The 12,768-nt window shown below is 41.7% G+C and overlaps 1 protein-coding gene across 2 annotated transcripts; it reads left to right on the top strand.

The window, feature by feature from the left end:
* Positions 1-147: 147 nt before the first annotated feature.
* LOC110527294 (uncharacterized) lies at positions 148-5,585 on the top strand. Of its 2 annotated transcripts, none has more exons than XM_021608478.3 (2): positions 148-609; positions 1,854-5,585. In XM_021608478.3, the coding sequence occupies exon 2, from the start codon at positions 1,930-1,932 to the stop codon at positions 3,328-3,330; it is 1,401 nt and encodes a 466-aa protein (XP_021464153.1). In that variant the 5' UTR covers positions 148-609; positions 1,854-1,929; the 3' UTR covers positions 3,331-5,585. The 2 variants fall into 2 exon arrangements, with proteins under 2 accessions (XP_021464153.1, XP_021464159.1); XM_021608484.3 differs by lacking the exon at positions 148-609 and adding an exon at positions 1,650-1,671.
* Positions 5,586-12,768: the final 7,183 nt, after the last annotated feature.

The following is a 12,768-nucleotide window of genomic DNA, read 5'->3' as shown; positions in this document are numbered from 1 at the left end:
TCCTTGGTTGAGAACAGAAGCACCAGATCCTCAGCAAACAGTAGACATTTGCTTCCCCTTTCGTCTCTGCAGCCACCAAATGACGTCACTCAAAAAGCCGTAAATAAAGCCAAGGTTCGATGTCCTTTGTTTGGCTCGACAAATACATTTGGTATTTAGGTGGTTCGAAAAGGAAAGGGTGGAGGTTATTACGATTTAATTTAATAATGTGTAATATTTACATGTTATCTTAACAAGTAATAGACTGAAGGCGAATAATGTAACTGTTTTAATAGTGTTTGCGACAGTTTTCACGACACCAGGCACATGCTATGTCCTGTCCAATGACGTCTGTTCCTCTCTGGTTCATTGCCCAATGAAATTCGAGATACATTGCGTGCTGCGCAGGAGCGGTATATATCATGGATTGAAAATGCATGTGGCTGGCTTGCCACACACTGTCCTTCAACGCGTTAAGACAATCCACAGTATTTAAAATCAGTGACGATACGCAGCCATTGCCAAGGCTTGATATCCGTGTGGACGCTGGTTGTGATCTGACAGAGGTGCGGCAGAATCGACTAATTTCGTCGAGGGTCAAGACAACGAATCTAGAAGGATAAAAGCCCGGTAAATAGTCATCTCGAGAACATTATTAACTTGCACCATCGCTTATTTCGGTATAATTGTTCATACGTCAAATTTGACTACATAACCAGCCTTATAATTTTAAAACATGACGATACAACGTCTTGGTTATGCGAAATATAGCCATCTTGCCATGTCTATTGCAATGAGCATTATGCCGGGTGATATGCTCGGGCCACGGTTTGGTGGCAATTCCTGTCAAAAAAAATCATTCTCGTAACTGGGGGGGACTTCTGATGACACTGAATCTGCTGTTTAAAATCGTATGAAGCCAGCTCTCGAGCCTTGGCTCTCGTTTTATGCCCTCTAGCTGCATGTGTCATCGATGCTGGATTTGAGTCTGTCAACCTTCCAAGATGATCCACATGATCAGTGACTGAAGACATGTTCATTGTTTAATGTATTATGCTTCTATGATCAGCACTATGCTGCTTGATCAATAGGGAAATATGTGTCTGAGAAAATCAATTGAATAATGCATGAATACGCAACAAAAAAAACAGTCCATGATGAATGCTCGGTGCTATTTTTATGGCGGGGGGGATGAATTCACGCCGCTGTGAGTATTTGTGTCTAGTCTGAGCTAGAGCGCCTTCTGAGCTAAAAATGCGGAATTAATAAAACATCCATTACCAGCTCTCTTTGGTCGATATAGCTACCGGCATCCGCCCTGCGACAATGTTGCTTTGTCATTCACTATAGTTCTTGGATGTCATTTTAGGATTTGATTATGTTTTGGGCACAAGAAAGCAATCCTTTTTTATACATCTGTCTGTTGTAATGCGGCCTTTTAGTCACAGCCGATTTAATCCACTCCCATCATGCATTGTGCTCATCCCAGCCCTTACTGTATTTCCTGTTTATTGTTGCTGCTTTGTCTGGTAATTTTCTGTCATTGTGGCGTAAATCAACCTCAAATGTAATGTATTAACTAACAGTCTGTAATTATCAATAATTTGTTTTGCTCAAGCTCACCACACCTACTTAAGCAGTCGTTTTTTTGTTTCATTTCCTCTAGGCAACGTAATGCAAAGCACTTCCTCGGTACACAATTCAACTCCACGTTTCGATAGTGAAAGTACAATTATGTCAATGTTTTAACCTGTGATATTCAACCGTTCTTGTTTATTTGTGATATTGGATGTGATGTTAATTTGTTACGATGACATACAGCTATCTAGCTAGGCAGCTGACAGTAGTTTTAATTTTTTTTCTCTCTCTTTTAGGAGTGGTGGAATCTGTTGACCCTGTAATTATAACAAGACCACAAGTTACACACATTGACATTTAGGGCCTGGTCAAATGGAGGACTCGGAAACTGATTTGACTTCGTCTGAACCGGACGCACTTGGTGCAGACTTCATCACAGTGGAACTGGACACCCAGCCCATAGAATATGTTGTCAAGTGGGCAGAGGTCGGGTCCAAGTTCACAATATCCTGTGTGAAAAAGGAGGCGGACGAGGGATCTGGCCTGAATCTTGACCAGGTGAAGGCAGAGCCAGATGAGCCCTTTTTTGCCCAGTATGAGGAGGAGTTCCCTGGCTGTGACATTGCAGAACAGAGTGTCATAGTAAACGACTCTGATGAGGACGACCACACTGAGCCAGGGAGTAGCCATCTGGTCCCTGTTGGAGATGACTCTGATTCAGGCTCCGAGAAAGGGGAATATAGCTCACCAGGGGGAAACTACAGCTGCAACTACTGTGGGAAGTGCTATAGTCATTCCTCAAGCCTCTCAAGACACCAGCAATTGCACACAGGAAAGGCACCCCTACCCCCAAACAAGCAAATGGATGCAGGGTCAGGTGAGGGGAACAAATATAAATGCACACAGTGTGCAATGCGATTCAAAAGCAGAAGAGCTCTCGGCACTCATATGAGAACACATCGGGGCATGAGAGTTTACCCATGCAACATCTGTGGGAAGGATTTTAACCACAGCTCCAGCTTGTCGCGTCATAGGCTCATCCACAAAAAAGGGAAGGGTATTCCCTCTGGTGCTCGACCTGCAGAAATCAGTTATGTTCGCCGCCCGCCAGGCAGCAGGAAAAATAAAAAGCAGGCTGGCGCGAAGAAGATCCCTGGCGAGAAGAAGATCCCGATCGTGAAGAACCTCCCCGGAGAGAAGTTCTACGCGTGTACACAATGTGACATGACCTTCAAGAACTCCATTGGCCTCTCGAAACACCAAGTCTCTCATGTCAAGGATCTTCTGAATAACTATGCCCAGGGTAAAGACAGTCTCACCAAGTCCTCAGACTTGAAAATACGCCTCAAGTTGTGCTCGAGGGACAAACCCAACTTCTACACCCTCTGCAAGAAAAACAAGCGGTCAAGAGCTGCCAAGCGCCAGCGGCAGCGCCAAACATCAGTCTCTGAGGAAGAGGAAGGACAATATGCATGCGAGCAGTGTGACAAGCACTTCAGTCAGGCGCAGAGCCTCGCCAGGCACCAGCAAATGCACAAGGGAGACAAGTTCAGCTGCTCTTACTGTAAAAAGACCTTCGCCAGGTTGTCCAACCTCCACCACCATGAGAGATCTCACTCCACAGGGGGCAAGTACGAATGCACCACCTGCAACAAGACATTTGTGCACTCGTCTAGCTACTCCAGGCACAAGCGGCAGCATGCTGAGGAGGCCCACCAGCGCCAGTGGAAGGGCATAGATGAGATGGCACCACTTGATTCAGACTCTGAGTGAGAGCAGTAGTGGTCTGCTCTCAACTACCCACACACAGCTTACTACTCTGGCTTTCAGGGGTTGGGAGGTTTTTGGGGATCTTGTTTCGGACTTAAATTGGCATTACTCTTGAGTATATAACGTGTGTGTGATGATGACTTATGGTATGGTATCAGCAAATTGCATATTTCTTTTCCTAGATTACACTGACTGTGTTGTCCTCTGCTGCCCATGCAAATAAATATTTAGATTTATTTTGTTCACATTCCCTTTTGGTCTGGGTTAGCTACAGGGTTAGGGTGAAAGTGTTGCTAGAGTCTTGCCAGATGTGAAGTATACTGTACCATCTGTGTAGTATATCAGCCGTGTTAGGAAGCCACCCTTGCTACACATCATCAAAATAAAACTGCTATAAAATGCTTCTGCTGTTGAGCAAACCCATTTCCTCTTTTTCTGTATATAATCTATTTTTTATCTCTGTGACATGACAAGGGTCAAAAGGAACCTTGCCATCAAACTAAATCAGGATTTGACCTCTAGGGGATTAATGTGATGTCTGCATGACACCACACATAGTCCCTGGTTCAATCAAGCTTCTATGGTTTATCTTCAAGATTTACTGTATCTGTTCAGTTCACGCAAGTAATCTATGATGCTCAAACCAACCATCAATAAAATCAAAACAGTGAAGTACTTTATGAGAAACTAAAGAAGGTTGATTGAATCCAGGCATTTCCAATAAATGTGCTAAAATGAATCCTTCAATCAGAAAACTGGCACGTGTTACTTTCCCATCCCCTACTCAACATCACTTGTTTATGATCTCAATGACAACACACAGTGGTGAAATTTAAAAAACAAAACAAAATATAGATCTTTTTCTATATATTTGGGATTTAATTACATTGTTGCATCTTTTTCTTTTGTTGAAAACCGCTAGCATCGAGTGCTCAACCAAGTTTTTATGTAGTATGAGTGCTTAGACCGTTTAGTTCTACTACAAAGAGTTCGGATGAACATTCAGATGGTTGATTTAAGGATTTTAATGTCGAAATATGAAGTCCAATCATATCCTTAGAACTTGAAAATACTATATGTGGTATTTGTCAACATATACTGACTGCAATTACCACAAAGTATAAAATTGACTCCATATATATGTATGCATGATGAATATAACTTGAGAATAGTTACAATATATGTTGTTTTTACATCTGCTGTGCGTGTGTGTAAAACATTGCATTTGTGAAAGTGAGAATAATTGAGATATTTAATATGTGCAGTGTATTTTGACAAATACCTTCAAATATTCCTGGGATTAGGGATTTCATATTTTGTACAAGTATTTGTCTATTGAGGTTGTAGGGGAAACTGCACTACTTATTTATGAATTGGGAACAAAGGTGCAATTTAAATGGCAGTGAATGTGATTCACAATGGCTATAGTTGAAAACATCTTTTCGGTGGCAAAGCCTTCCCCATTTGCCCCAAAGTTCCACCTTTTCAGATGTAACCTCTCACAAAATCCATTACTATTCACAGAAATATTATCAAGTGCTGTCAACTACTTACTGTATATCATCAAAGCTTTCAAATAATGCTTGTATACATGCATAGCCAGATGGATTTTCTTTTCCAGTTAAACTGTTCAATTATCTGTTGAAAGTGCTCAACTTATCTCCTTGTTTGATGTTTATATTTGCTTTAAACACAACCAGGGTACTCTAAACAATTATTGACATTTGACCTTGTGAATACCATTTTTACTGTTTAAATTGGAATTTAATTGTCACATCTAACCTCTGTTTCTTTTTCTTATTTCTTGAAAGTGTATAGAGGCATGTATCGAGCACAGACCCGGTCTATTGCATCCACACTGATAACTGAGGAGAAAAAAAATGATGAAAAAAACTTGGTACCTTCCTTGTATTTATGTAAGTTAATGTTTGTTTGAAGAGCTAAATTCCCCTGGTTCCCCTCAAAACAGACCTTCATTGAGTTCAGTTTTATTTGGTTTGGTTTTCAGTTGTGGTTCTGGCCTTTTTTCTCCAGTGGCAAACAATATTCTCCTCTCTTTTGTTTTTCAGCAATCTCTGCCTTTTTAGATTCTGAAACTCATATCGTTTTCTTTTTTTCGCTGTCATTCTTTATTTTTTTGATGCAGCGGACCTACATCCTATAGAGAGGTGTATGTTTTTTGTATTGTGTTTGCCATTAGAATACAGTTGACTTGTTTTTTGTCTTGCGTTTTTGTAATAAACCATTCATGAAAGAAAGGCTGGCTCCATGATGTCCTGGATATATTTAAAAATGAGTAGGCCTATCGTTGATTACAGAATATTGGAACAACTAAATCAGTTAAGTTGACAACTCGATTGTGCGTTACCGCTATTCAGTGGTTCTTGACTAATGAGTATAATTTTTGTTGTTGTGAATTATGTTGAATGAGTTAAATTGTTCAACTACTGTTGATAATTCACCTGTGATTTGATGTCCCCCACTAGATGGCAGCAAAACACTTAAAATAAAATAAAAAAGAAGTCGGTCAGCTTGACCCATTACAGAAACAGAAGACGTTTTTCTTCCTTTTACAAAAAATGGTTAGGGAATTGTTTTTGCACTGATTTTATTTATCAGGTCTTCTACTAGTATTTAAGACAATTAAATGTTTATTGACTAACTCAACTTTATAATGACATTTTGTTTTCTTGATCTGCTTCCAAAAATATCTCACAGGGCCACAAACAATTAGGGCTCAATTCCATCTGTATCGCCCCAAGTGTTACAGACAGCACACTAGAAATGTAAAGGTCATTTCCTATTGAACCCTCATCTGCAGCGGTTACCGTGAATCCAGTCTCCGCTAACGCAGGAACATTGACTGTAAATTTCAATCAGGCTGTAACGCTGAATTTCCACGATCCAGATTGAATGGAGCACTTAGTGTGTAAAAGACATGCAACTAAATGTATTTGTCTCACAGCCTGAAATCCAGAACCTGTTTTGCTAACATTCCGCTCTTTGTACTCCTTGTCATTGCCCGAAAACACGTTTAGCAGGGCAAGGAATGGAATGATAGCTAAACAGACTGGGACCCAGGCTATTTGTCCCAGAGGAATCCTACTCACTGTTCCTCTTGATTTATGTTGATTCAGATTCGTGTCAACTACATAAATAGTAAGTCAAATACTATTTTATCTAGAGATATTGGCACAGCTTATCAGACAACAACCTCTGTCACATTTAGAAAGACAGCGATTTGAATCAAACAACTATAGCACACTAAAACCTCGAGGGGACCCACACCGCCCAGAAAAGTGCTCTTCTAATTTCTGTTAGGCTACTCTGCAACCACTCAAAGGAATTTGTAAAGACAGAGCGAGAGAGTGGGCCAAAAAAAATAAAGTTTCTATTAGAATTCAGGCTTTGCAGCTGTGGAGTTTCTGGGCCCTCAAAGTGAGGCAATAACATTTGCCATTGTTGCCAGGCTAGAGGGCTCAGACTTCCTGGCAACCCTAAACTAAATTACCCAGGCTTTTCTGTGGGCCTAGAAACGAGCTCTGTGTTCTGCAACAAAAAGGGCATTGAGATGAGGGGAGAGATGGCCTCCCCGGGCTCCTGAAAAGCCAACTCCGAGCCAATGAATGAATGAAGGCAGAGGGCTCGCTCTATGAGAACCGCTGTGGGAAATGGTAGTGATGTCATTATGAATGCATTTCTGAATGTTTTTGTTGCTTACTTCTCTCTGCCCCCATCCCTGTCCCGAAACCCCCCCTCCACTGTGCCCTTCCTGTCTCATTTGGGCTCCATTATTGGGAGCCAACCAATGCAAAAAAATATATTAAAAAAACAAGTTAAAGCCCAGTGCCCAGGACCTCAGCGAGGCACGGTCTCCGTGGAAACAGGAAAACAGTGCTGTGGGGCGTCAGTTCCTCTTTGAGACCAGTGTGGAGGACATGAGATAGAGGAAAGGGTGAGAGAGAGGGCGGATCAGTAGGAATTTGGACACCTTAGAAAACAAATTTGTAAGCACTGATTTATGGGCCTCTTTCTTGAACAAAGGAGTTTTAAGTTGGATCCAGCCTGTGCTCACTCTTGGTTTGGAGATTAAGGACCTATTCATTCACTTCCCTCATTGAATAATGAATGCTACTTGTTACCACATGCCTGTGGAGAGAAATGAAAATGACAGTTTTTCCATCATTTATTGGTTGGTGCAGTAAAGAGAACCTGACATCAATAATGTTCTTATATTTCCATTAATTTGTATGTATTTCTCAGCATCTGATCTTCTTCCATCCTTTGTTGTTCCATGTCATCCTCTTCCACTAGTTTCCCCACATACCGAAGGCCCCGCATGGTGTGATTGCAGTCATGCAAAATGCCCGTTTCCCCCTTAATCTGGTTGATCACCCACCTCCGACTAAGGGCTCTATTCAATCAGCGGTACAGCGTGATAAAAATGTTCCCGTGTTAGCGGAGACTGCATTGGCGTATGTCCTCTCAATCTGAAATGACCGTTACATTTCTATCATGCAATCTATCGCTGCAGCGATACAGACTGAATAAAGATAGAAATGCCCCTACGGGCAGGAAGAACAAACAAACAACACATTACCCTGTTAACATGGTCACACAGCTCAGTAGGTGGTGGTGCATTGTGCCAATCCCTGATAAGGCTGATTTTTAATGAGGTGAAAACCAACAAGTGCCAAACAAAGGGCAAAACGATTAGATAAGCAACAAGCTAATTACTCACTCTCACAGTCAAGTGGAGCTCATTCTCTCTTATGTGATGTTTAGGCTACAACATCTCCCCACAGCCACGTTCAAATCAAGGATTCGGCTAAATACGGAGAAGGGGAGCTCTGCCCGGCACACACGTGTTTCATTTGTTTTGGTTGGAGAACACGAAGTGAGAAGGGTATTTTCAAACGGATGGAAATTAAACCATTATAAAATAGTGAAGTGAACTGAATACAGAACACTAAAAAGGCCGCTGCTTTATAATAACATATTTTAATAACCTTTTGTAAGAGCGGCCAGGGGACACATTTAAAAGACACTAACAGAGCTAAGAGTTTGTAATGGTACTATGGTATTGATGTGACTGATGCCAGTAAGGTGGCGCAATGCATCACTTTTCAGTCTTCCCAACCGCCACCAGAAAGCTGACCAAGATCCCAGCCAGCGTCCACATGAAGGTCAAATGTACTCTGGGACATACTAAGTTGATCCTGTGCAGCGACTGAACACCTCCCAGGACTCTTTACCCAGTCCCCGCAAGCTCCGCTTTCCTCCTCACTGCCAGTGCTGTGCTGCCTACCCCTCCCTACCCTCCCTTAAGGACACTTACCTACTTATTAGACACACATATGTTACGTTAGGAGTAGGACAGGGGGGGGGCATTCTCCAAGTTGGGGATGGGAGGTCTGCAGATTTTGATTCAGGGGGAACATTATTTCAACCATTCCCTCTCTCATATGTAGATTCAGAGCAGCAGTGGATGAGTACTTCTGTCTGATCTGATTGATCCCCACTCTGGGGCAGAATATTGGATGTACTGGTACTGTTCTGTTGAATAAAACAAATGGCAGGGAAAGACAAAAGATTCTATTCAATCTGTATCGCTGAAGCGTTCACAGGTCCCACGTCAGAAACGTAAAGGTCATTTCTGATTGAGCCGACGTGTGCAGCGCTTACCGTCGATGCAGTCTCCGCTAACATGGGAACATAAGACTTTACATTTCAATCACGTTGAGCACAAAGTACACTATGATCACGGCATGGTTTCTGCACGACATGTAGGTTTCTGCTGGGAGTGGCTGAAGCAATTTACAGATCAATCCGCACAGCGGAGACGCCAGTATTCTGCTCTAACCCTCCTCTCCTCCTCATCTCCCCGTCTACCCCATGGCATGGCGGTGTTGCTGTTATAGCTGCTGTTGATCTATGGCAGGGTGAACTTACACATTTGACTTCTCATTTCTCCTCCTCAGCAGTTAAAATGCGATGCCCGGGGAGCCTCACATGTACTTTAACACTCCATAATGAGAGAGAGAGACAGAATCCCACAACTCAATCAGAGATCTGGGTGCCAAGCTTTTTACTTCTTCTACACAAACACTTTCATGGCTCAACACCCGGTGGCAACACAAGATGCGATTTCTTCCCCAAAATAGCCGCCAGGAACCCCAGCACATCTTATCAACACAGAGCAGAGGCCCACTGCAGCCCAGGCAATTTAAACCCTGTGATAGACATGGCAATTCCCCTGGAAAGCTCCGGATTGGAGGATGAGGACCGGGGAAAAAGAGAATGAGTAGTGAAACAAGGAATGAGAACCCAGAAAGGGCGAGGGTTGTAATGTGTGGGTATGGATATGGACAAAGTATGTGTGTGTGTTTGTGATGGAGGGAGACTTGTAGACTAGTTGCCATGCTAAGAAGTAGTTGTATATGGAAAATGTTGACAGGCGTAACCGGTATAACAATAACTTAACTCATAACAGCAGGTTGCTAGAGCAGAGGTGTTGTGCGTTTTTGAGTAGAGAGACATTTGAGCATCTGAGGATGCTCCATTGACTTAAAGATGACAGTGGATAGTAATCACACAATTCCCAATTACATATCCTCCATGCCTTCCAATGTCAGATAGTGTGAAGGAGGGTATTGATTTGCACTCCACCTCACATCTGTACCACACTGTGTTCCTGTCCGCTTCTACATCAGGGATCGGAGATCATTTTACCCCCCATTCGAAGCCCATTTTATGGTGTCCTTCATTGTATAAGATACATTATAGACTGGGTGGTTCGAGCTCTGAATACTGATTGGCTGACAGCCATGGCATATGACATCAACTCAAATCTAACTTTATTGGTCACATACACATGGTTAGCAGATGTTATTGCGAGTGTAGCGAAATGCATGTGCTTCTAGCTCCGACAGTGCAGTAAATATCTAACAAGCAATCTAACAATTGCACAACAACTACCTAGTACACACAAATCTAAGTAAAGGAATGGAATAATATATGCATAAAAAAATATGCATGAGCAATGACAGAGGCATAGGCAAGATGCAATAGATGGTATAAAATACAGTATGTACATTAGATGAGTAATGCAAGATATGTAAACATTATTAAAGTGGCATTATTAAAGGGGCTAGTGATCCATGTATTAAAGTGGCTAGTGATTTCAAGTCTGTATGTAGGCTGCAGCCTCACTGTTAGTGATGGCTGTTTAACAGTCTGATGGCCTTGAGATAGAAGCTATTTTTCAGTCTCTCGGTCCCAGCTTTGATGCACCTGTACTGACCTCGCCTTCTGGATGGTAGCGGGGTTAACAGGCAGTGGCTCGGGTGGTTGTTGTCCTTGATGATCTTTTTGGCCCTCCTGTGACATCAGATGCTATGGGTCTTCTGCTGTAGGTATCAGGCCGTATAATACAGGTAGGGCAAAACATGTATTTTTACTGCTCTAATTACATTGGTAACCAGTTTATAATAGCAATAAGGCACCTCGGGGGTTGATAGTATATAGCCAATATACCACGGCTAAGAGCTTTGTCCAGGTACTCTGCGATGAGTCGTGCTAAGAACAACCCTTAGCCGTGGTATATTGGCTATATACCACACCCCCCCGTGCCTTATTGCTTAATTCACCATTTTGTCAACTCACTAGGCTAATTTCTCATTGTTATTCTGGTTAAGCCAGTGTTTAATATAAATGTGGTTCTACACTAAGTAGTAGTTCTTGCAGTAATATTTCCTGAAGTTAAATTTGTTTATGACCCTTGACCTACCAAAATTGTGCCACATCCATTTTCCTGCATTTCCATAAACTTTCTAGGCCAACGAGATAGAGCTTCCTTCTCCTGGGATGTCCCTATGTTCTAGGATTCGATATGACTCCTCCATGAAACTTCAGAGTATCCATAACAAACTATGGAACATCCTTTTGAGTTTTTACCCTGGATGTAGAGGGGAGTAGCAAAGTGAAGTCAACAAAGAAACCCTGAAAAACATTGACCTTAGCATCTCATATTTACTTCCAACTTGGGTATTTTATGGGGGGTTTGAAATGAAACAAATATTAATACTTTGGCCTAAGAAAATAAATGAATGAGAAGTCATAACAGGATTTTTCAAAACTATTTCAAGAACTCTGAAATTGAGGGATGTTGCATAAGTTACTATTAAGAGAACAACATGCTTATAAAATAAGCATCTGCTATGTTTGATTGAATCAAATGGCCAAATGGTCTAAGAGGCTATATTCCTTCATAGATATGGTTCATGTGTCATCTAACATTTCATAGCTGCAAACTACCACTACAGTATACAGATGCATGATAATTAAGCAATGACCAGAGGAGGTGTGGTATATGGCCAATATACCACAGCTAAGGGCTGTTCTTTAAGCACGACGCAACACAGAGTGCCTGGACACAGTCCTTAGCCTTGGTATACTGGCCATATACCACAAACCCCTGAGGTGCCTTATTGCTATTATAAACTGGTTACCTACGTAATTAGAGTAGTACTCATAAATGTTTTGTCGTACCCGTGGTATACCACAGCTGTCAGCCAATCAGCATTCAGTGCTCAAACCACCCAGGTACATAATAACTCCTGTAGCCTCTCTTTCTAAAATGATGCAGTGCCCTCAGAATGGTAATAAAACAGAACATCTTCATTAATACGTCTGTTTGGAATCATTTATTAAATAATACTGGCTAAGTCTAACACGTCACAACAAAACACGGGAGGAAAGGAAAAAGTTCAATGGTCTGAATCAGTAATAGAGATAAGACTTTGTCAAGGAGTCAATTTAATGCAGTGTTTCTTAGTCCTGGTCCTGGGGGCCCGAAGGGGTGCACATATTTGTTTTTGCCCTAGCACTAGACACCTGATTCCACTAATCAAAGGTTTTATGATGAGTTGACCGTTAGAGGAATCAGGTGTGCACCTCTTTGGTTCCCCAGGACCAGGATTAAGGGAGAAGAAAAAAAAACAGATTTAATAAACTACAAAGAATCTCAAAATCAAACAAATAACGTAGCTGCTGTTGTCGTTTATGTAAGTCATTTCACTTTTTTTTCTTTTCTTACACACATATAAAACAAGATAGAAAAATACATTATAAACTTGTAACAATGGCTGCAAATACACATATTGTTTTCTCATAGGAAATCATTTGGGTATGGTCGCACACCATCCATGGAGTAAATGCTAACAGGATCAGTTGTTCGACAGCATGGGGTCCTACAGAATAACACGCTTGATTTGCACACTCAGAAGAAAAGAAAAAAACACACCAGGTCCAAGAATAATGCTGTCAATATGGCACAGACAAAAAAAATCTCTGATAATAGCATAACAGTAACATTACTAAGGGATGGGATGCCATTCTATATTGGTTCGGATGTCTCTTCACTCACAACCAAGGAAACCA

The sequence above is a fragment of the Oncorhynchus mykiss genome, chromosome 1 (assembly GCF_057628025.1).
Source record: "Oncorhynchus mykiss isolate SJ-2025 chromosome 1, ASM5762802v1, whole genome shotgun sequence".
NCBI classification, from domain to species: Eukaryota; Metazoa; Chordata; class Actinopteri; order Salmoniformes; family Salmonidae; genus Oncorhynchus; species Oncorhynchus mykiss.
Note: the sequence above shows the minus strand (reverse complement) of the source record. Positions and strands in the feature narration are given on the sequence as shown.

Bases quoted from the DNA above. Each gene is read 5' to 3' on its own strand.
- LOC110527294 (XM_021608478.3), top strand. From the start codon at position 1,930: ATGGAGGACTCGGAAACTGATTTGACTTCGTCTGAACCGGACGCACTT.